The sequence below is a fragment of the Cataglyphis hispanica genome, chromosome 2, assembly GCF_021464435.1.
Source record: "Cataglyphis hispanica isolate Lineage 1 chromosome 2, ULB_Chis1_1.0, whole genome shotgun sequence".
NCBI classification, from domain to species: domain Eukaryota; kingdom Metazoa; phylum Arthropoda; class Insecta; order Hymenoptera; family Formicidae; genus Cataglyphis; species Cataglyphis hispanica.
In genome coordinates this window covers 4,727,953-4,753,215 of record NC_065955.1, presented here as the reverse complement: position 1 = coordinate 4,753,215, position 25,263 = coordinate 4,727,953, and the positions used below count along the sequence as shown (strand labels likewise).

The window sequence follows — 25,263 nt, the reverse complement described above, 5'->3', positions numbered from 1 at the left end:
TTTTATAGCATATTTCTACAGAATAATGAAGAAAGAATTCAAATGTGGAAAGAAAAAGGATAATAATTAACGAATTAGTTTGCTTAATGAGTTATCATGGATGGAAATTGATCATTTTGTATGCTTGTTTAACTATTATTATACATTGTGTACTTCATAAAACAATCTCATTATAATCTATCATTGTAATAAGTAACATTAGCAAGTCAACAAAAAAAATCTATATATTAAATATATATATTAAATTTTTAAAATTCTTAAAATCTATATATTAAATTCTTGACTCACATCAATACAAAATATAATCTATTCTAATCTAACATTTATGATAGCAATAAACAATGGAACATATAGAATATCTTTATTTTCGTCGTATAATATGATTATACTTCTATTCCTTTGTTACAAATTGATACACTTATCTACAGTTACAAAGAATAATTATTAGTTTACTAATAAAATATTACAGACTTGAATACTACAAAATATAATTTTATCATGTTTATAGATATATTCCTATTTCATAAGTATCTGTCCAAATGTTAGCAATTTTAAATTTCTTTTATGAGGATTGATTAACATTGTTTGCTAGTGTACAATATTTTTGATATGAATGCTACATGTCATTAACGCTATTTTCGTATCAACGATAGTAAAACTTCACTATAAAGAACAGCAAATATACATGTACATATATTGTTAACTATCCCTGATATCACAAGGCTTGTTTTGTGCAAAAATAGTAATACTTACATAATTCCTTGAATCTTACAGTGCATAGCAGCCATATATTAATGGCTTTCATAAATATATATATATATATATATATATATATATATATATATATATATATATAATTTTTTTTTTCTTTTTTCTTTTTTTCAATGACAGTTACATCTACACGTGTATGCAATATATATTTATATGCGCATACATATATATAACTATATAATTAAAATTGTTTTTATTTTTCTATATATAAAATGTTTATTCTAACACAGAGAAAGTTTGGCACTTTCTTTGGCAATTTGAAACTGATTACGTACATTATCTTTAGTACCTTATTTCGATATTTGTTTCATTTTATGGATATGAATGCATTCTTAATGCATCTTTATGTATAATTTTAATTATTTATTATGTTTAATTTTAAAAATGTCGCCAGTAAATAAATTAATAAACAAGTGTTTATACGACCAAACTGGCAATTTATTGTTTGATTATTCTATCACGACGTTTCGACCATATGGTTTTGGTCCTTATCAAGTGAAAGTTATAATTAAAAAGTAGAAAGAGAAAAATCGAAATGTCAAACTGACATTGTGTCAACCACTATGTTTGGAATACTGAGCTTGCCAGTTTGGTCGTATAAACACTTGATTATTTAATTATTTACTTGCAAATGATTCACTATCAACTATTTATCTGCATACGATATTTGCAAATGTAATATCAAATACACTTTGGCTAATTCTCGTAAATTGTAAAAAATGTTATCAGATCTCAATATAAATTAAAAAACATTGTTCTCTTCATAATTAAACAAATTAAATAAATTATACAGTTTTGAAATTTTTCTCTTCGAAAACGCAGAGTTGTCAAATATAGAAACACGATCACATTAAGTGTTCTCTACTTACCAATATCGTTTTAAATACATATTTTTTATGAAGATTCTCTTTGATAAAATACTCTTCGAAGATGTATTCAAAAGCAATTGTTATCTGTTTAAAGGATCGGAGGTCCTTTGATCAGGTTTTTGTTTTTCGTTAGTACAATCTTCCTGACAACTCGGACTAGATAATCTAATAGGTTTGATACACTTTAATTTCGTGGTTCCGCCATATCGGAAATTAACGTCACTACAAGTGTCGAGCGGATGTACAGTTCCTGTTAGATTCGTTAATGAATCATTGCTTGTAACTTCGAGCTTGCTGGTGGGAACTTTCTTTACGGATCCTAATTCGTATGCAGATTTTGATGATTTCAACTTAAGTTTCAACGGTAATGATATCGATTTCTCTAAATTAGTAGCCGGAATCTTTAAATTGTTCTCGTTTTGCGGTGCAGGATTGTTTGCCAGATTCATAGTATCCGTAATTTGAATATCAATATTGACCGTCTTGGGATCATTCTCATCATTATTGCCTCTTATCGTTTGTTCCAAGTGTTCATTTCTGAGAGCCGCTAACTGTGCGCGTTGCTTTTGTATATGATTGTGCGAATTCGAAAAGAATGAAGAAACTTTCTCTAATTTTGTCGCTAGATTGGGTTGGCTCAAAGTCGATTTTAAGGGATATGGTGTATCCATGCTATTATTTCTGAAAAGATTTTGGGACTCTCTACCAGTCGAGTTACTTTTTATCATTCCGTATTTGTTATCCTCGATAACTTTTAGAGGATATGATTTGATGCCTGCGTTTCGTCGTTTCTCCACCATACCCAGTTGCGCAATTATCCGACGAACCTCGCCCGGTACTTCGATATCAGTACGTGTATCTACTAACTGCTGAATAAACGCGCCTAATGTAGCTACTGTTACTTCAAGACTGCGATTTTGAGATTCGAATCTATGGATAGTCGCTTGTTGCATTGAGCGCGCCGTTTCGAGCCTTTGCAAGTTGCTCATAGCAATCTGTAATGTAATTTCAACATTATCATAATTGAGATCGGAAAAGAAAATTGAAGGATATGACAAATAATGTAATGCAATGATGACAAATTTATCGTAGTAAATTCTAAATTAAGTATGAAGTTGTACCTATATATTATATGATTTAAGATGAAAAATGTATATATTATAATTGTTGAATGAGACTTAATATAGTTATTGTTACTCTACAGGAGACTGCAATATGTGTGTGTATATATATATATATATATATATATATATATATATATATATATATATGTATATATATTCTAAGAATAGAAAATATTAATCTTCCAATATATGTATATATATATATATATATATATATATATATATATATATATATATATTAATAGATGTAATTTCTTATATTACCTCAAGTTGTTCGCTAAGTTGTGTAACTTCCTGTGTGAGTTGCTTGTTCTGTAATTTAAATTTCTCCAAATTTTCCATTTGTGGCTTTACTGAAATCATTTCTTCTTGAAGCACTTGGTATTCCACCCTGTATTCATTCAATTGTTTTGAGATCTCAAAATCAGGATAAAATACACGTTTCATTATGCGATCCAAGCTTTGTTTGTCCACTGCTGGCACACGTGTCTAAAATCAACATAATAAAGATGATACATTCATTTATTCACACAAAAATTTATTTTAGAATATAACTTGATTTCATACCTTGAGATATTCCATAATTTCTTCAAAGCTATCGCAGCATAACAATTGGTCTTGATGTTCTTCTAATAGCGCAACCGATACACGGAAAAGGACTTCAGAATTCTCCAAAAAAAGCAAATCTTTGAAAAAAAAAAAAAAAACCAGTTATTTCAAAAGTGGAGAGAGAGAGAGAGAGAGAGAGAGAGAGAAACAATTTTATAAATTAAATATAAATTAAATTTAAATAGATAAGAAAATATCGTTCTTACCAAAAACTCTGGTCACAAAACCTAAAGGAAATTGGCTGGCAAACAAGGTTAACAACCATGGAGCAGCATATAATGTAGGTGAAACTTCATGTTTGTCAAAATGATTGTAAATTGTTGGTAAGCGGTCATGTAATAGTCTTGAGAGCTGATACAAGTGCAATTGCAATGCTGCCATATCTGGCAAATACAATTTTCTAAGTCCTCGGCGAAACATCAAATGTCGTAATAAGAAAAAGGCTTGATCCTCTGCCATCTAATAAATTTGAAACATAATATTTTGCGTTGTATAAAAAACTGATTATTGTGAAATAAATACAAAATTACAAAATATAAAATAGGATTGAATGTGAATTAAAATCGTACTCACATGTAACAAAAGTACCCCGGCGACAAAACTAAGGCCTTGACAATAACCGACTTCGTGATCCAATAGAGAATAAGCTTTCAATAAATTGAAGAGCGCTAATTGACCAGGTCCCAAGGGTGAGCTAAAATACGGATGACTCGGGAATGTTCTCCCCAGATCAATAAGAATGGCATGCTGTTGAGATGTGAGTTGCTTCAAAAGCAATTCATAGGGTGTATTATAATTTGGAAAATGTTGAGTATCTATAGGTGGTTGTTTTAAGCAGAATTGTTCGGCTAGAAATTGCCAAACCTCACCTCGCTTTCCTTTCGGTACACCTTTAAAAGAATTAATTATATATAGTAAAAATTAAGACAATGTTTTTTTAAACTTTAAAAATATATATATATATATATATATATATATATATATATATATATATATATTTAATTATTGAAACGTATATCGCATTTCTACCTTGTTTAATAGCGTGTAAAAGCATTTGATTATCACATTTAGTAGAGACTCGCGATTCTTTGCTAACAAGGAGATCCCAAACTTCTACTACTTCACGTGCACAGCTACTAAGTTCGTCATATTCCAGTTTAATTCTTTTTACCGTTGCCTCTTCTTGACGTTCTGAAATTTCAACAGAAAATTTAAATAATGTAAGGTATCATATTATATACAAAATTTTACCTTTAAGCTTTGCGTTCTCTTTTTCCATTCTTATGAGTATTAGTTGTTGATTAATCGCTTTCTTCCACAAGTCTCGCAATTCTTGTTTCGTTTTACGTTTAACGGGCGTTTCTAAACTTTTGATAATATTAACTTTTTCAATTTCTGTGGTGTTATGATCTTTACTTGGCGTCACGACTCTGTTTAGTATTGTTTGTCGCCACGAACTATTGGCTTGTAATGTATTGTTTCCGTCGGTTTCCGTAGGAGATGTTTTTGGTGAGTTACCAACTTTTAAAAAGCTGTAAGAAATATAATAAACATAGTAATAAATGATACAATTAGAAACTGTCAATGAGAAATTGGGAATACATTGAAACTGTACTAACATGTCCATCATAGAACTCTTTGATCCGTTATTTATAACTATCTGCTGTTCAGGCGAGACACGCAATGATCTCGGTCTACTCGATTCTGGTGAGATGTCCAGTAGAGATGACTGCCTCGAGTTATCTGGACTTTGACTACCATTCTTTTGTATTCCCGCATTCAGATGATTCGAATCCCGTAATTGTGGTCCCATACCAAAATCATCACGTGAACCTTTTCTCTTCATAAGATTGTCAAAGCTATTCGTGAGAGAACGTTTCGCCTTCATAAAAATCGTACTACCAACGCCGACGCCTAGATATTGATTGAGAAATTCACTCCTGTAATGTAAAATTTTATACTAATTTTATACTAGAATATCTCTCACTCGTAAAAGAGTAAATTTTCGTTTACATTCGTAATATATTTATAGAAGGTTCATATATTATATATATACATTTAATTACATATTTATATATATATATAGTTGACGATGCATTACCTATTTTCAGCTGTATCGTGAACATGTCTAGCTTGTTTTAATTCGCAATGCGCACGCAACAGTCGCATTAGGAATTGATTTTGACTCGCAGAGCTTGTACCAATGTTACCCGCAGCTTCGGCGCTCTTATACTTGCTCACAACAATCTCCTGCTCATCCTCCGGTAATAATTCCATACGTGATAAGATAATACTCTGCACTTTTTTATCATTTTGGCCTAAAAGTATCTCGTGTATAAAATCAAGTATATAATTAAATACTTTTCTAGAATGTAAACAATATAAATATTTTACCTTCGATTTCTTGACATAGTTTATTGTACCAATACATAGGGCAATGATCGCAAGAAAATACAGGATACTTCTCTTTTCTCGTGATGTTGCAAGTTGTAACAAAAGCTTGGCTAATTGCTGCAGAAAAAAAATTGAACTATAGAAATTATTATGGGCACAAAAAATCATTTTCAAATTTTGACAATCAGAATAACAGTTCGTGTATTTTATTATATTGTAGAAAAATTGAATAAACCTTGCCTGCAACAAGATCATCTGCGACTGATCCGGATTGACATTTGAAGACATATCCAATGAAGCATTCTGGTTCTTTGCATATAAATCCAAAGTGATCCGAATTTTTCACACCTTGCGCACAACTGGCTATGTCCTTTAATTGTTTGTGCAAAAGAACCTGCTTTCTGTCCGGGCTAATCAATCTCAAATCAAATCGTCCTACCTAAAATATAAAATTTACATACTATAAAACTTACACAAAAATCAATCTAAAATATATTTTTTTTCTTTTTTATAAGCAATTTTTTCTATAAACAACTTTTAATGTTCACAAAATAATTAACAAAAGCAATAAAAACAATCAAAATAAGAGCAAAAAGCAATAAAGCAGATTTTTTTTATATTTCGTACTTGAAAAAGCATAGTACGATTATGATCATCGTTTTCTTTAACCGTGGAATCTCTCCTGCCGCCTAAAACGCTGCCGGTAGACGCCGCACGATTTCGCATAACTTCAGGTACAGTGATATTAGAATTAGCGGAAGATTCGGACATTTGATTTCCATCACGATTGTCATTTTCTACGGTATTGGCGGTTGTTCTTGGAAAAGTTTCCACGGAGCTGCTTAAAACTGGCGGAACTCCAAACGGATTCACGTTTGGACTTATACTGTTTCCCGACATGTTCTCGATACTGCCTGATTCACTAGCGGTAGATTCCTGAAAACATTACGGTATATTTTTATTTACCATAATTTACTTGGCAAAGATCAAATCAAATTAATTCGTTTGTATTAACTATGTAATATAGAAGTATGTAAAAAACATTTCCTAATTATTCGTCATCAGAAAAGACTAATATTTAAAACTTAACATTTAAATATTTATAGTTATAATACATATAAATTCTAATTCAATATGTATTACAGAGAGATATTTAACACAAAATTACATAATAACTGAGAAGATAATTCTTACCGTACTATTTCTTCTATTAATGGAAGACATCAAAGCTTGGCGTTTTAACCGTTGACAATCTGACAGAAGATTGCTCGTCGAAGACCTGGATTTTTCGAGTCCATGAAGACGAAACTTTATTAAAGCATCATCAATGAAAGATTCTGGTACTTTTGAATGTGATACTTTAATTTTGCCAACGTAGAATACCTGAAACAATCCCAAAATGTAAGATATATGAAACTTTTTTTATTTAGTATCAAATAAATTTTTGTTACCATGGAATGTCATCATATATTAAAGATTCGATGTGCAATAATAAACATTTATATTTTTCGTTATTAGAAAGGGAAATGAAAATAATCACCTCAAAAAATTGGGAAGAACTGGGAGATATATCGGCACCTATAGACGTCAAACTAGCCGCGCTGCTTTGTGATCGCTGCGGCACATCCTTATCTCTCTCCATTCGCTGAGCTGCCGAATGTTCCTTCATGTCTTTTAAAAACTGTTGAATCTACAAATAAAACAAAAAACATAATGGCATTACATAATTGTGACTAATCGTCATAATGCATTCGCTGTCTCAAAAAGTTGTATTTATTTCAGAGGATCTACATAAATTATTGTAAGAGAAAACTATTTATAAAAAAGCGCGAAGATGATTTCTCTCTACCTTTCTTGTTATTTTGTTAAAAGAGCTTATGTTAAATTTCACCTATCAACATATATAAAATATGTTTTTTTTGAATGATGTACGTAATATTAAAGATTTACTATATATTATAAAAAGTTTCTAATAATTTTTATATATATTATTTCATACAAATCAGTATCCTTAACGGTGTCTAATGCAATTTGATCTGCGTGAGAGTAGAGAGTAGCGTTTTCACGAGAAGAAGTCACAAAGATTCATTTTTTCCGATTTTTTAGAATAATTCAAAATGCAATGTTTCTCCTATGCATGACAGGATCATTGATATATATATATTATACTAAACAGATTTCGCAAGAAAACGTGCATCGAACGTGGCTGACGGCCGTGGACGAAAATAACTAATTTCAACAGCATTCGTGGACTGCATCGCTCTCATTCTCTGTCTTTATTAGTCCTCTCTTTCTTTCTTTCTCTCTAGTTTCTTCCAACATCTGTTGTTCATCATCTTTGTTCAAAGATATTTTAATTCAATTTTATGCATAACAAAGATATTTCAAATTATAATAAATTAAGATAAAAAAATGAAATAGCAAATTAATTTTAAGGATAAGATAGTAAGATTTTAAATAAATAATTTAGAAAAATTAATTAAAATTATAGACAATATTATACGAAAAGAATAAATACAACATGTGATTACAAAGATTCTATTTATGCATTCTAAAATTAAATATAGTTTTTCATCTATCATCTAGCTTGTTGCAATTTTTATGCATTTCCACGATTCTTTATTTTTAAAATTCAAATCTTCTTATATCAGCTGTAATAAAAATTGTGTGTAAAATGCTGATTTCGTCGAACTTTGATTTTTTGCGTCTCCAACGTTATTATCGAGTATTATCTGCATTCTCACACCGTGTTTCGACGTGAGAATGAGCGCGACATAATTTTCCTAATGAGCTCTTTCAACCGATGATGAAAATTATACAGAACAAGACAATACATTTATACTTATAACAATGATAACAATGACGAAAAGGTTTGGTTTTCTACAATGTTAATCAGAATCTTCGTCGACGACGGTGTCGCGTATACGTCACGGAACGATAATCCATTCACAGTTATCTCGTGACGACCATGAATATTAGACTGCTTACTATGGGAAAGCACGACTATGTCTGGCGACACAGAATGCAGATAGTTGCTTGATAGAAGGGCTTCTCGTATCCAATTAAGACACGTACTTTATTACGTCCCCTCTTGCGTTTCCGCGATGTTGTATGTGCACTGTTATTGACATTCGATATGAATTTGTGCGGTTCTTCGTTAAATTTCTGTCTATCAATTTTTTCTTATATCTTGGCACAGAATTTTTTTATGTCTTGTTATTCGTTAATCAATAATAATTTTTAGGCATAAACTTTCTCTAAAAATTAAAAGTAATTATAAATTAACACGAAATTTCGTTTAAAATCGATAAAACTGTCAAGTGTCTCATCTGGGCACTTATATTGACGTCTCGGGTGATCTATTAATTTGCTCAATTAATATTCTAATAATTTTTACATGCGCATGGAATTTTTTGTAGAATTATTATAGAACTTTAAAGCGCTTAAAATCGAGCAAGAAATATTTAAAGAAATCTTCGGATGACAAAGTGAAAGACGCAGCGTTAACGTGGCATCTGGATTTTTCCTCAGTCTTTTTTTATGTTATGTAGATTTAAAAAAATTAAAATAATTATTGTAATTTTCTGAGAAGAATAAAGACACTTGATTCCTTTCACGCAGAGAAGCCGTGCACATATTTTTCTGAATAAGAACAATTCGTCGAACGCTGAAAATAAACGTTCGACTCTACTCGATGCTATTTTCTTCTAGCACTTGGCACTTTGCGTGCCCGTATATGCTCGACTTTGTCTCTGATCTCAATTGATCGAATTAAATTTGTTGGTATACGTCATCTCTGATGATGCACGAATCGATGTCGTGAGCGTGGCGATTATTAGATTCACGTGCGAGGGAGCAAACTTAATGCGTGCGTGAAGCCGAGTTTTGTTCCAATTGAGACTTGCTGCATGAGGATACTCGTGCCGCTCGTTTACGGACACATTCCTATTCAAGGTCGAGAGCGCAATGTGAATTAAATTATGCGCAAAAATGGAAAGATTAATTTTTTTTTCTTTATCGTTTTCCAATACTTTGAGATTCTTAATCAATCAAAAATATAAAAAAAGCTGATCGCAAAAAAAAATTATTTTAATAGTTTTTTCAGTTATATTTAGCAATTACATAAAATAAGTTATTAATTTGCTGCTACATTAAAGACATTATGAAAAAAATCACGATAATTCTTCAATAATAGTTAAAGAATTATTATACCGTTATTGTTTTCTAAAGTATTTAAATATAACTAACAAAAAAGTTGTTACTTATATTACATTCTCATATTTAATAAAAAACTGATGTTAAAATAATGCTAATATTCCATTAGAAATATTTTTCTAGATTAATTAATATAATGTTATCATACATACACACAACGTAAAGAAGATTATCTTACGATGTTTGTATGCAGGAGTGTTCCAGGGTCGCGCATAAAAAAAGCAGCAAAAAAAAGAATGTATCAAGTGCGATATAAGTTAAATAACATCGATAAACAAATTAATAAAAAGTAACTTGCAATTGTAATGTGTATGTGTGTGTACTGGATTCTCTATTTTAAATATTATCCGTGTTGCTGACATTATCGGCATTATAGGCGATTATGCCTGACATAACGTGTTTCAAGCGAAGAAACTTAATAATTATGTAAACTTATGTAATCAGGATCAATAAATTTTTTTTTTGCGATTGTACAATATCTTATTAACATAAATGTCCGCGATTATATTCTGCAAACTCCACATACAGAGTTATAATGTTACAGACGCAAAACACAGAAAATAAGTGTCTACGCGGAAAAAGATTATATATCTTTTCCTTTTTAAGCGATTCTTACTTTATCATATGTGATCAATTACTATTATATACTTGTAAAGAGCACGAAGACATTTTCCATCAGAGGAGCTCGCTACATATGCTGCATTGACAATCATTACATACAATATATAGCTGAAAGATTGAAATGCGAGGAGCTAACTTATTCCTCGTGCGAGTCTTTTCCAGTATACCCAGGGACGCGGGAAAGAATAATTATCATCTTTCTTTCTCCCACGAGCGACCTCCGGTTCTATAATATTTCATTAACAGTCGCGTTCATAACACGACGATTATGTAAATGCATATTCTGGAGATGGGGATAACAACGTATCAATTATTAATAATTAACGATAAGATAAGTGTGTCACTTTTGATCGACAAGCAATTATTAAAATGGAATTCCCATATATTTTTACGAAGATAGAATTTTGTAAACTTTATTATAATGTTGGCAAGTAGCAATTGTCGGTGATATCAAAACTATTATCTTCGTTAAAAGGATGATTATTAAAGATTATTCGTTTTTTCTGATTTTTTTTTTTTTTTGCAAATGCAATACTTCGTCCTACATCGGCAACTGTATCGATAAAAACTGACGATTAGTGATAATACAAAATAGTAGATAGTATTCGAGATGTATCTAGGTATCTTGTGATTGACAGTACTAGAGACAGAAAACATCTGTTTTTAAAGTAAATATTAACTCTTCGCGCATATAATTATATCCAGGCAAGTTGCCCTAATTTGTTCCCAAATATGATCGAAATTTCAACCGCGAGTTGGCACAGTTATTTGAGCATTACGATGATCGATGTGTATATACGATGATGAATACGATAGTTTGATGTTACGAATTTTTTCAATGATATTCGATAAATTTTAAACACAATTATTCGTAAGCCAATATTTCAATCAATCTTACTATTATTCAATATTTGTAAAAATATTGTAAAATTGTTTTGTATGCAAATCCAGATGAAACCTTTTGAAAAGAAATTAATATAATATTTTTGTGAGATATGACAGAGAAAATAATGTGTGTGTGTGTGTGTGTGCGCGCGCGCGTATATCTTAGAGTTGCATACTTACTGAAATGTCTCATCATTAGTTAAGGAATGAAACGTTTATTTATGAAGTTTTGCAATAATCTTATAATGATATTATGGAAAGAAAAGAATAGAAAGAAAAAGAATAATAATGTATATTTTTATATAATAAATTATACAATTATAAATCAATTGAATTTCAAAATTTCCTAAACTTAATTTCGCAATACTTATAACACATTTAAATCACAATACATTGCGTAATGATATTACATAAAGTTCATTTTTATTGTAAGAAATAGATTAATATATGTTCAAAGCAAAATCATAAATCAATTGGATCATGATGGCAGCCGTATTATTAAGATGCAAAACAGTGCGAGATATGCGCAGAAAGAAATGTATTTTTGATTGCATCTATTCTATCGAAAAGTAGCGTTTTTCTTGGCGCGTATTAGATGAAAATAATTAGGTTTCATACGTTTACGACTTAATGTACGTAAATTTGCCTTGTACGTGACCGGCAAGATGAAACAATGCAGCGAATTAAATATGAATGCGATCTCGGAGAAAAAACTTACTTGCCATGTTCCATCAACTGCCTTCATCTGCATAAAGTGAAGTAAACATGAAGTTGACGAAAAAAAAAAAAAAATAAGAGGCATTAATATGTTGCAGTGTTTCTCAATACTTTCGTTTTTTCCTTCAATTTTCTTTCTCATCCTGATCTTTTCTTATAGATGTAACTTAGCTACATTTATGAGAAAAGATTAGAATAAAAAAGTACAGTGTTATTTAAAAAAAAAGGATATAATTTATTTAAAAGTTTTTTTGTATCTAATCTAATTACCAAATCATGGTTCTTACATCCTTAAAATATGCGTATTCTCTCTCGGAAGATCATATATAACCTATTAATGATACATATTATTGCTGACAAATTACGGGTCGATCATTCAATTATTTCATCATGTTAATATCAGGTCACCGTTTGTGTTATTACCGCATTCCCAAGCGCGATATGCGAAGATCATGTTGAATTGACGTCACAAATGCGATTCACGTAATCAGTGCAGCTTCAGTTGCTCCCAATAAATGATACGAAGTTAATGTAGATTCTTAGAAATAAATAATCGTCGAACTTCTGTTCTTTTACAGCGATCGTCGAGACACGTGTTCGCTCATTTGCATGCGTTAAGCGTATCAAACTGCCATGCAACTGTCACGCTCATATGTAAGAACTTTAATTGTAAGTAGGCTCATGTAAATCGTTCCAAAAAGATTTATTATTATGAAATTGATTTTTAAAGAGTGTAGAAATGTGTTCCATATATATAGAATTACGTGTTTGCGTGAATAATAATTTTGTTTTCAGCGTTAGTAGACCTTTGGACCAAGACTTTGGCCAGAATTAGTGGAGTACTTTGGCCCAGACTTTGACTAGGCTTTTTGGGAGATCTGTCTATGAATGAAATGTCAAAATAATATAAGAGGCAAAACTTTCAGTATTAAATTGTGCACGTCAATAAATTCATAGCGTCAAATATGCAAAAGAAAAAAAAAACACGTTAAAGAATAGGCAATTCGGGAAAGAAACGTCGATTGGCAGAAGCTTTCGTGCTTCTTACGAAGGAATCAGAACACGGTCAGTCAATGGTCGCTGGCATGCTAGCTTGAATTTCACGTCGTTTGTCCGGCGATGTAAATTTAGATCGCTCTATGCTCGGTTTTGCGAAAATACGCCTTTCTTGCGAACGGAAGGAAGGAAGGAAAGAAGAAAGGAAAGAAGAAAAGAAGGAAGAAAGGAAGAGCAGAGTTTTTAGTAAAATTAAAACGAATCAGGAACAAAATAGTGTAACTGAAAATAATTCTTAGATCTTTTCGTAAAGAAATTCGGTCAAATTTTAAATAATTTCCGATATTGTTCGCGCTTTATCTTCTCCTGCGAATCTCGCAGTTTAAGAATGCGTGAAAATTTGCATATTTAGATTTGCTAAAACAAAAAAAAAAAAAATCCATAGAGTAAAATATGAATAACTCAAAAGCTACTAAAATATTATATTAGCTATGCAATTAGTTTTTCAATTTTTTACCAATGTGCATTGATGAATATAAAATCGAATAAAATAAATGAATTTTCAGTACCGCCAGCAAAATAGCTATTCAATCTTTGGCTAAAGGATAGAGCAATGAAGCGAATAATAATGACCGTAAACAGATTCGTCGAGAAGATTACAATGACAAATATACAATGAGGGAAATTAATAACGCTGTCATTCGTTGTGACGTATCGAAGCAACACGTTCCACTCACAATAACACCGACTTAGCTTTAATTAACCCTTTGCCGCGCGAGTCGTCAGCAATTACAGCGAAATTTCTTGATAAAGAATTCTAAGAAAATAAGATTTTTAATTCGTTTTATGCAAATGTCATACAATTTTAAGAATGTATCAGTGTTATGGACAATGTACAGCATATGCAAATTGAGATATTTAAATGAAAAAGAAAAAAGAATTATCCATTTCATAAGAAAGGTCATTCAATATCGAACAAAATTTCTATTATAAGCAATAAATATATTCAGATATTTCTATATATTTTTAATTATCTCATCTTATACGAAGAGAGATAGTGTGGGATTTACAACGTAATAGCAACAAAGAGGTAATATCTTATAAGCAACGATTAAAAATTTTATTATTCGTATTTTTAAATTTATCATAAAATATCTTAAAATTGTAGTAAAATAAATATACTATTCCATTTAAAAAAAAATAATTTTGAATTTTTATTTAAGTCATTATATAGATCTTAAAATAACTATCATATACTTAAATCAAACACAATATATATAAGATAAAATATTTGCTATAGTAAATATTTCGAAAAACTAAAGGGAATCGTCTCAAGATTATTATTTTAAAAACTATACGTTTAAAGATCAAAGTTCAGAAAAAAGATCTCTTCTTTAATATTATCAGTTAATATCAAACTAGTTTTTGAAGACGTCTATTCTTTCTCGTTGTACTTTCGATAATTTTTAATAAAAATAATAATAAAAAAACTATGTGTGCCCGTAATTCCTTTGATTGCATATTGCTTCGAATAATTGCAATGCTAGAAAAAAAAAATAATGTAAAAACGATTCTTTAAGAGATCACATGTACGATCAAATAATTCGCCAAAGCATGCAGTTTCGCTAAAACTATTAATGGCAACGAGTGCGCGCATAGCACATTATGTACAAGTTAACTATCTGATGTACTTGCTTATGTAATTACGAAATTTATGTAACTCAAAAATATACCGAAGATTGTATCAAATGCGAGTTAAATGCAAATCCTGGAGAAAAAAAAAAAGAAAAAAAATCGTGGCTAACAATAAGTTACCGATTTTGCCTAGTCTGAAGCGAATAAACACATATTTGCGCATGCATGTAACGAAGAATGATCTATCGATGCACTTACCAAGGGTTTTTTGACAATTGTACTGGTGTCGCTGTAGGATGTGACCTTCATATAGGGACTAGAGGCTGATATCGGTACGGTTATCATTTTAATTTTTGAAGTCTCACGAGATATAAATTTTTAAAAACTTATTTTACTGACTTCATGTGGCATTGATTTATACACTTTATTCTATACTCAGTTATCTGTATCTTTTTTCAACAAGTGAAACAGCGTAATCTTCACAGCTGTTGTCGAGATGTCATTGACCGCAGTCACGGAAACGAATCAGTTTTTGAAATAAGGATCTTTGAGATTATATGTGTTCGTGTTATCTTTCCGTTGAAAATCTTTTCTTCGCCGAACTACTTTAGTCTTCGATAGTCTCCATTGTTTCTGATAATTAAATTTTTCAAAAGTTAGCAGAAATTCATGATAACTATGTGACGAAGAAGAGTCTATCTATCAATATCGCGAAGAATATCAATAGAAGTGATTTCAAGAACGTGCAAAGTAATCTGTTCGAGAATATGTAAGTATGATTATATAAAAGATTCTAATAAAATAAGTGACACAAATATTTAAAATTTTTGACAAATCAACATTATTCGTCCAATATTTTTGCGTGAATTTGCGTGAATAGACAAAAACTCGCAAGCAAATTTATTAAATCGAAGTACATAACGCAACTTGCTGTCGACAAATTCAGTTTATTAATACTCATTTAATAAAAATTAAATAGCAATAATTGCTAACTTTTTTGTTATAATAAAACGCGTCAAAACTCATCCACAAATTGAAATTATTGTAAGGGGAATTGTGTATCACTATTGTATGTCTTTTTTCAATCGAGTATGTACGTGTGTTAGATATATTGAGATTTAATTTCGAAAGAGTTTCAACAAGCACGATCCAAAACTAATCCTGTTTTCTCGCGCGTGGCACTTACAAAATATATTTTCGCGGTTTGCGTTAACACGCGTTACGTCTTTGCTGACGGTCGAACAAACATAGACTGACATATGAGAGCGCCGCGACGCCACAAGACGAGTGAAATGCTCGATTGGTAGTTGCATACTGTCAGGTAATGCGCGCGGTCCCTGTTTACCATACCCAATATTCCACAAATGTTTTCACGTACGTGGAAAGACAGTAGCGTAGCGAATTCGACCCGAATTCATTCGAGTCAAAGATCGCGATTTTCGGAATAATTTTGCAGGAAAAATATATGTTTTCATATATTTTGCCTGCGTCTTTGACATTCTATTTTTTGTAAGTAAAAAAAGTTAATGCTACATTCTAAAACCGACAAATTTTAATGCAAAGTTATTGATGTCAGTTCAGAAATCAATTCAGAGATCGATAAAGTTTAATATGAAGGTATTCTCTCAGATTTATCTGAAATTACAACTTAAATTAAAATTAAATTTTAATAAAAAAAATTAATTTCTTTCTCTCTAAAACAAAGATATACTTATTGTGGCTAGCATTCTAAATCTCTCTTTGCGCGGTTCCTAAATGCGTGCCAGGCTTAATAGACGTGCTTTATCATATGTTCTCTCGTTTATTATGCGGCAACTCATCGCGATTTACACACTCATATTATCATAGCGATAATAAAAGCGGTATGTTTTTCGAAAGCCGAGATGAAGTAGCGAGAAGATAGCATGTACTTGCACTAAATGGAAGCGATACATAATCGTTCGTTTCTAACTAATAATAAGCGGCAAACAACTGTGTCTGGAATGGAGCGATTTCTGTCTGGAATGAAATAGGAATACCAATTGCGTGCCGGTGAACCATAAATGATCCTTTCGTTTCTTTTTCTTATACTTGCGTAAGCTACTTTTATGCATGTAGTACATTACTGTTACGCTCTCTCGAAGGACGCATATCACGTCATTTTTAGTGACTTATGTACTCAACGTTGAAAAGTGTGGGCAAAAGTGTGAAAATGAACGCAATGCTGTTCAAACTCGATAGTGTGTCAAAGAAATTAAAAAAAAAAAAATTTCAAGACTATATTATTTCGAATATTTCTTAACACGTTTCGATCATGAAATAATTATATTTCGCTCATTAAAAATGTAAGCAATTATTCAATATTTTCCTATTTTTAATATTTCATAGAGTTCAAAACACATATTTAATCACAAATGTGTTTTTCTCAATAGTAGTCATTATGCAATCCGCAGAGAACGCGATTGGTCATAAGATAAGAAAAAAAAAGAATCCTAGAATCCCAGAAGATTACTGTTAATAGTTTGAAAAATCGAATAAATGTGAATAGCAGAAAATCTGGAAAATTCCGAGGATATCCTCTTTGATCACGTGCTTCGTCTGTAAAAATCTTGGTGTGGCAACCGCCAATCACAACAATGACAAAAATACGTAACATTGAATTAGTACATTGATTAAAAATAGATTAACATCGACTATCATGTAAAGCTAAATACTGTAATGGCACTGTGTTATTGATTCCAGAACGCTTTATTATTTTCTCGCGTCGATTTAAATCGATGTAAAAGGAAAAAGGAAATTACACGACATTGACCATTGCTTTGCTAATATTAAAAAAGATTAAATTAAATTTTTCCGGGAAACTTTAATAGCTTGAATTCTTTTAGAGAAACTTTAATAGCATTATATTAATGGTCGATATACTTATAATGTTGATAAATATATTTTAATTATTTAAAGCAAAATGTAAAAATTAAATATTCATACATATAAATACATGACATATAACAATATGAAATATAATAAATATAAAGTAAATTCATATATAAAATTTTATAAATATAAAGTCGCATGAATAAAATGTTATTGAATCCCGGGATTTTATGCTCTTGTTTGCGGAAATATATAATAAATTAACCAAAGAAACTAAAGAAATTAAATAAAAAACTAATCTCTACATTAAGTTAACAATAAGCTCATATTTAATTCTGTGTTGATGCAGCAGATCTAATTTTATGCGCAAAAATCACATGTGTCTTTATATCCAGATACATTCGTATTATTATCTTGTCGACAATGACTCATAATGAGGCATCAAGAGAAAAGTTTCTGCAAAGTTTGTCATGTATGAGTTTTGTAATGTATGTATTATATTGTGACATTTATCTGATTTGTTTCCTCACATAAAGAGATTTCGAAGATATACATTTAATCCGATTATTCAGATCATCAGAAATAATATAAATATGATGCTATCTATTGAAATATCGCAATTAATTAATCTTTCCCACATTTTACAATACTTTTAACAAAACATGACAAAATATTTTTTTTTCGTAATCAACCAGTATACATCGTGTGATTTTAAATTTATTTAGTATTATAAATTTGTTTTGAAAAAGATACGATATTTATTTCTGAAGTATATAAATTTATTTTTTTAAGAAAAACTTATAGTATTAAATTTTTTTTATAAATATGTAATATAATACAATCTTGTTAGGCCCTTTATATACATAGGGAATGTATGATATCTCGTTTTATATGTATGATTTTAAATATAAATAAACAAATATTTTCTAACAGTTGTTTTTCTTCTTGTTTACTTAAGTTGCTTATAAACTATCGTTTAAGTTTAGTACGCGTAAACTAGAGTTGTTTATACATAAAATTATTTATGACTGATTCGATTTATCTATTTTAACCGATTTAGCGAAGTAACAGGGCCGAAAAGTAAAATACACTTAAGAACAACAACGTACGTTATATAATAGTCAGTCAAACATTTACCATGCGTAAATAATGCTACGTGACTAATAAAACTGTAAATAGCTGTGTATATCAACTGTGCCCGTGCTCAATCTTTTTCTATGAAAAACGAAAGAATAAAACTCGCGAATGAAAATAATGTAATAATGAAAAATAGCAACGGAGTTCGATTTTTATTTAGTATAAAATCAAGTATGGAAGTGTCTTAATATTTAGAAATTTATGTCTTTAGATGAAAATTCTCAAAGGATTTTAGTTCTCCAACATATGTCAATTATTATTTTTTTTTTTAATAATACTCTTAGAAAACTAGCTATGTCTGTAAATTAAATATACTTGCATATATAAAATACAAATATAAACTATGAATAATATATAGCAATATATGTAATATACATATATAATCTTAAGTTTTTACTTGGTTTAAAAATTTGCATAAAAATCGTTTATACATACACAAATCTTAGACTGAAATTCTGCAACGTGATTTATTTTATAAATTTATCATTAGTGGATGTGAGAGGATCACTTACCGCGAAAATGCGCCTTTTCGCTCTTCCTTTCTCTTCCCTTCTCTATGCCTATATCCTATATCCAAAAATCAACTTAAAGTCGAACGAACCGTTCTCGGTCGACTTTCACTGCGCGAGCCGAGAAACGAGACGAGAAGAGACGAGGTGAAGTGAAACGATGCGAGACTAACCGAGGCATTCGATTTTTAAAGGCTGTCGGTCGTGTAACGCGGCGCGTGATACGAAAGACGACAGCTTATGATCCGCGGCCGATAATCCTGTGACAATTGTTAAGGACAAACTTAATAATAGTCACGGTGGACGCACGATATATGACACTTGTGGACCACGATTGGTTGCTCGGCGAACAGCGATTTCTCAGCGATTGGTCATTTCGTGCATATATCGAGTTGGAAAAAGAAACTTGCGCGCATTATAAGTGATTAGAATGCGAGATTTGCGCGCGAGAACGAGCGGTAGAAGTATAGAGTGTAGGAAATATACGGGCAAATACAATATCCAACGAATCCGACAATTATTTATATATGAGCGCTCTTAGAAATGTATATAAATATATTTGTTTAAATAGTTATATTAATAATAATAGTAATAATAATATATATGTTACTATGTGTACTATATAAAAAATATTTTATAATATTAACATCTACATAATGTATAATGTATCGTAAATGGCTTAAAGCATAAATTTCTTCGGGATATTTATCACGCTTTAATATATTTTGACAACATTTGCTTTGAATATGTATGAGAGCCTTTATCGATTTTTACATATATATTTGTTTCTGACTGTTGTGCGAAAAACTTATTTTCGTAGGATCTTTCGTACAGAATCATTTCCTGAAATATCGCGATAAAGAGTCGATATCGTCAGCGAACATACTTCGTCAATTACAATTATAGCGCAATCATAACGATAACAATCGCTAGTTGTGGAATCGTTTCCTGTTTACGTTCTCTATGTGCATAAGTCGCAATTATCGAACAGCGGCGTACAATGTAATGAAGCTTCGAGCAAACTTTCGTTCAAAAACATAACCTAATTTTGGGAGAAATTTAATCGCGAATTCTACTCTCGCGTTATCGCGCTCATTATGTCTGACTCAAAGAATCGCGCTCATTATCGGAAAGACAGAATCAAGGTACCTTCGTCAAAGTATATATTCTTACCTTTTCGCGCGATTCACTTGCACTGGAAATACTCCACTTTCGCGGGGATGCGTTCGATGCCGGAGCACGATCCTCGTCTTTATTCACGTTGTCGCTTCGTCATCAACGATCTCGCTCTTCTCCACGTCGTCCACCGTATTCCACTGGTCGCGCGGCGCATCACTCAGTCAGTCACAGGACACAGGACCTCGGATGTCATCGGACGCGAAAACGGAGACTGACAGAGAGAGAGAGACTCTAGTCACGTACACACACACACACACACACGCGCACACACACATACACATACGACACACCACCTGCGTAATACCTTGATAATATCGTTCTGTCACTGACAAAACTCGCTTTAGCAATCACTACCGCGACCGACTTGCTTTTGTTTACTCTCGGCCTCCTCCCTTACTGCTAGCGGAGAAGAGAGAGCGTGGCAGAGGGAGTGGGAGAGGAGGAGGAGGGAAACGTCCTTTCGCGAAAGATCTCCCCCCCGGCACAACAAGTATATCGATGTTTTCACCCTCGATAATCCAGGGCCAGTGACGGATTACGATAGTTTGCATCTTCATCCGCGGGATGCGATTTTGAATGCTGCGAGATTTCCAAGATACCAGGGATTACGAGCAGATTGCGAAGCTCGATGTATTCGAAGATCTTTCTTGCTAATCTTCAATACTATAATAAAAAGAATTACAATTATTGAGAGGATTTATTGTCGTCATTTATATATATTTAACTCTCAAGAAAGAAAAAGAAAACGTCTTCTTGAAATTTTATAATTGAGAAAATTGTAACAAGATTTTTTTTTTATTACGAGACTCTTCAGCGCTTAATCCGTCACTGTGTCATGCTTTCAAATCTTATTGCGTAATGAGTTTGTTATTATGTCAATAATTATATAATTTTATATTAGACTTACCATCGTATGAAGGGATAACAGTATATTGTTGATCTTCAAATTAATATCATTTTTTTAATAATACCCAAACTGAATAGAAAATCACAATAATATCAAAATGACATTATAATTGCTATCATTTTGATGTCAGTTCGATATCATTTTGATGTCAATTCGATGCTATTTTTGATATTATTGCGATTTTTTGTTTTGCTTGATGGGTAATAGCTACAAATTATTTTATTTGCGCATCGTGTATTTATGCAGGATTTTAAAATATAGGTGATGAAACTTCATAACTAGTAAATATAAATTATTGTAAACAGTATAATTAATTATTAATATATATATAATTATCCAAAAATATATAATACGTGATATATGAAACAGGTATAAATACAGATTGCAAAAAAAATCACCAAATCTTTAAACATGTTACTTTGCCCCCTCTTGTGACAAAGAATTGAACCTCCAGATTTTTCCGCGCGTTATTTAAATATCAAAATCAACGAAATATTAAAAATCTATTTTTTAAAAATTTTTATATATAGATTATATTTTCTGGGTGAATATTATTACTAAAATAAGAAAACACATAATATATATATATATATATATATATATATATATATAATAAATAATAAGATTAATATAATTAGAAAAAAATAAAGAATATCATCACTTGCAATATGTATATCCGAAATATAATTGTAAATTGAAATTAAATATAAAATTAATGGCAAAGTATAAAAATTAAAATATTCCTATATATTACTTACTTTGTATTTATATTATAAATTAAATTTTGTATCACTTCCAATTTTCATTGTAGGATTCATTAAGGATACTAGAAGTTAATCTTGTTTTGCAATAAATTGGATTTAAGATTTAGACAATCATATTAAATATATACAATAACCTTGTGATTATAAACAATAAAATCCATTTTATTAGTTTATTATATAAGCATTTTAGACACATATGGGCCATCAAGTTCATAACCTAATTTTCTATAGTAATTGCGCGTGCCAACACCTGAAAAAAATAGTTTGTTATCATAAATTTCTAAATATTTAATTAGAAATTTATGACTTAATAATGAATGCATAAAAAAAGATATGCAAAATATATAAAAGAAATACTTTTTAAATATGTATGATATACCTGAAATTACAGAAATTTTATGAGATTTATGTTCCTCTTTTGCAATTCGTTCAGCTTCCTCCATCAACAGAGTACCAAATCCTTGGTGTTGAAACTTTGTGGGATCACGTGCACTTACAGGCACTACACTGCCATAAACATGAAGCTCTCTTACTATAGAAGTTTTTTCTTTCAATTCTGATCTATAAGAAATTATATATTTTAATTATATATATTTCACATTCTAAAAGTAATCTTTCAAGATATATTAGAATATACTTAATATCATACCTAAATGTATTATCGGAGCATTTCCTCAATCGAAGTAAACCAACTAGAATATCTTGCATAGTATCTTCATATGATAGGAACGTTTCCCATCCTTCATTAGCAACATAGTCACGTCGTATAAGTTCAACTTCATAGGGCTGCACCTTATGATGTATTTCTTGAATTCCTACTTCTCGCGTTCTAACATCACGGCAATCTGTACCTAAATCTTTCATTCTGGCTAACGCTAGCTCACGTAAATTTCCATGTTCTACACCAGAACTATTTTTTTTTAATTAAAAAAGAATATATGTATAATCTATCATAAATATATTATTCACATTGTTATATTTACCTTACTAATGGCATAGGTATATCACGCTGTACGCGATAAACGCGTGTCCACGGTGGTATTAAGGATAAAATACGAGCTATAAGATCAATAAGTACACTAGGCGCATAACTTTTGTATCTTCCAGTTTTCCATAATTCATACAAACCAGTTCCACGTATGACAAGCGTCGGATAAATTTTTAATCCATCTGCTCGAAATGCAGGATTTTTGAAAAATTCCTACAAATTTGTATGACAGTATAAAAATAATAGGAAATAATTATATAAAACTAATTAATATTAGTATGTGTATGTGTGTACAAATTAAAGAAACATTACTTACAATAAACTGATAAACATCTCGTTCGAAATCGACATTCGGTAAGTCCGGCATCATGTGAGCTATTACTTTGAATCCAGCATCTTTGGCTAACTGGAAACTCTCACATACAGCACGCACTGTATGTCCTCTGTTAGTATCACGTGCTACATCTTCATATACGGACTGAACACCAATCTCTAAACGCGTGCATCTATTAGATTAATTCAATTTATTAAATTATTTATGAGTTTCAAATATTATATCAAAAGCACACATACCCATAACGTAACATATCTGAAAGATGCTTCTTGAGACAATAATCAGGTCGAGTCTCAATAGTGATGCCAATACATTTTGTGCGACTACATTCAGAATATTTGACCGCTTCATCAACATTACTGCTTACATGGCCAGATAATGCATCATGTAAATTTCTTATAAAATAATCTCTATAATCATCTGGCAGGGACATAAAAGTACCTCCCATAACAATAAATTCAACTTTATCAACACTATGCCCTAGTTGCTTCAACTAAAAACATATATTCATAAAAATCACGTTTTTGGAAATACTAAATAAATAAAAATTTATCTATGTTAGAAATCATAGAAAAACATACTTGTTCAATACGATGTCTGGTTTGTAAGAAAGGGTTATATCTTGCACGTATTGCTCTCATTGATGTGGGTTCATATCCTGTATAAGATTGTGTAGAATATTCAAAATCAGAATCTGGTCCTCCAGGACAATAAACACAAATATTACCCGTCATATTAATATGTGGGCATCTATGTGGTTTGCACATTACGGCTACAACTGCAATCTATAATAACTTGATTATTTTTTTGTTCTACATTATATTCATTATCACATTCAGTGTATAGTAAAAAATTAAATACTGACTCCACTAGCAGTCCTAATAGGTTTCGCTTTCAACTTTGGTACAAGTATATGTCTGGCATCACTAGGCACAGCTGCAATAATATCAACCAATCTTGGAGAAGAATCCAAGCCATATTTTGAAGCAATTCGTGTTTTTAATTTGTTTAAATCTACATCTCTATTTTCGTGATGTGCCTTTAATAGGTCTTGTATAATCTCTCCGATTGTTATCATCATACGTTCCTCTTTACTTTGCGTAAACTCTGAAAAGGCATATTGTGATTGATATATGTTAGATATGCAGTGTTATGTTCTAATGTAATTAATATTTCGAGAGATATAAATTTTAATATAAATAATATATACATATATCAATAGATATATTGTAGACTTACCAGCTCGCTTTTTTACCATGATTGCAAATCGTTTGCAAACTAATTGAAAATGTATTTAAAAAATAAATACTATATTTATTCTCTATTCTATATGCGTAAAACTTTTGTATGTAAGTTGCACGAGAGTTCAATATTTTTTGGTTAGAAGTAGAAATATAGGTTTGTGTTCGAAAATGTATTTATTAGATAAAGTAACATTAGATTGACCAATCAGAAAAATTACTTTTTTATTCTGATTGGTTACTCAAAAACTATCTGATTCGGACGACACATTTTCGAACAAATTCAGTGATGTCAAATGACGGATTGTTTCGCGCATGCGTAATAGTGTAATTTTTAGTAGCGTACATATTTCGTCGGGAAATATCTAGCTCTATCCACAAAAATGAAATAGTAAGTAGTCTTTTAATAAATTAATATATATATATCTATTATATATATAAAAAATTTAGTGCATTTTATATATCATTAACATAAAAAGAAACATTAAAACATTGAAAATATATAGGCTTTTCAAACC

The 25,263-nt window shown here is 30.7% G+C and overlaps 2 protein-coding genes across 6 annotated transcripts in view; both read right to left on the bottom strand.

Moving 5' to 3' along the window:
- Positions 1–254: 254 nt before the first annotated feature.
- Positions 255–20,959, bottom strand: LOC126859010 (TBC1 domain family member 4). Of its 4 annotated transcripts, none has more exons than XM_050609851.1 (16): positions 20,816–20,959; positions 20,506–20,722; positions 7,308–7,457; positions 6,962–7,150; positions 6,395–6,703; positions 6,008–6,206; positions 5,768–5,884; positions 5,475–5,691; positions 4,993–5,313; positions 4,625–4,905; positions 4,403–4,564; positions 3,947–4,263; positions 3,580–3,832; positions 3,332–3,450; positions 3,029–3,253; positions 255–2,635 (listed from the first exon to the last, which is right to left on the bottom strand). In XM_050609851.1, the coding sequence occupies exons 3-16, from the start codon at positions 7,434–7,436 to the stop codon at positions 1,721–1,723; spliced, it is 3,753 nt and encodes a 1,250-aa protein (XP_050465808.1). In that variant the 5' UTR covers positions 7,437–7,457; positions 20,506–20,722; positions 20,816–20,959; the 3' UTR covers positions 255–1,720. The 4 variants fall into 4 exon arrangements, with proteins under 4 accessions (XP_050465808.1, XP_050465806.1, XP_050465807.1 ...); XM_050609849.1 differs by lacking the exons at positions 20,506–20,722; positions 20,816–20,959 and adding exons at positions 15,095–15,469; positions 16,023–16,153; XM_050609850.1 differs by having other exon boundaries at positions 20,506–20,917.
- Positions 20,960–22,323: 1,364 nt separating this feature from the next.
- Positions 22,324–25,263, bottom strand: part of LOC126859029 (elongator complex protein 3) — a 97,721-nt gene continuing 94,781 nt past the window's right edge. Inside the window, exons 1-9 of one of the 2 annotated variants that reach the window (XM_050609918.1) lie at positions 24,744–24,882; positions 24,370–24,611; positions 24,086–24,289; positions 23,744–23,997; positions 23,487–23,676; positions 23,166–23,383; positions 22,832–23,092; positions 22,562–22,743; positions 22,324–22,432 (exon numbers count right to left, since the gene is read on the bottom strand). In XM_050609918.1, coding sequence (XP_050465875.1) covers positions 22,356–22,432; positions 22,562–22,743; positions 22,832–23,092; positions 23,166–23,383; positions 23,487–23,676; positions 23,744–23,997; positions 24,086–24,289; positions 24,370–24,611; positions 24,744–24,762 — 1,647 coding nt within the window. In that variant the 5' untranslated portion in view covers positions 24,763–24,882 and the 3' untranslated portion in view covers positions 22,324–22,355. Of the gene's footprint in view, positions 22,433–22,561; positions 22,744–22,831; positions 23,093–23,165; positions 23,384–23,486; positions 23,677–23,743; positions 23,998–24,085; positions 24,290–24,369; positions 24,612–24,743; positions 24,883–25,263 lie in introns of those variants that run through there. The other variant, XM_050609919.1, reaches the window with a different exon arrangement.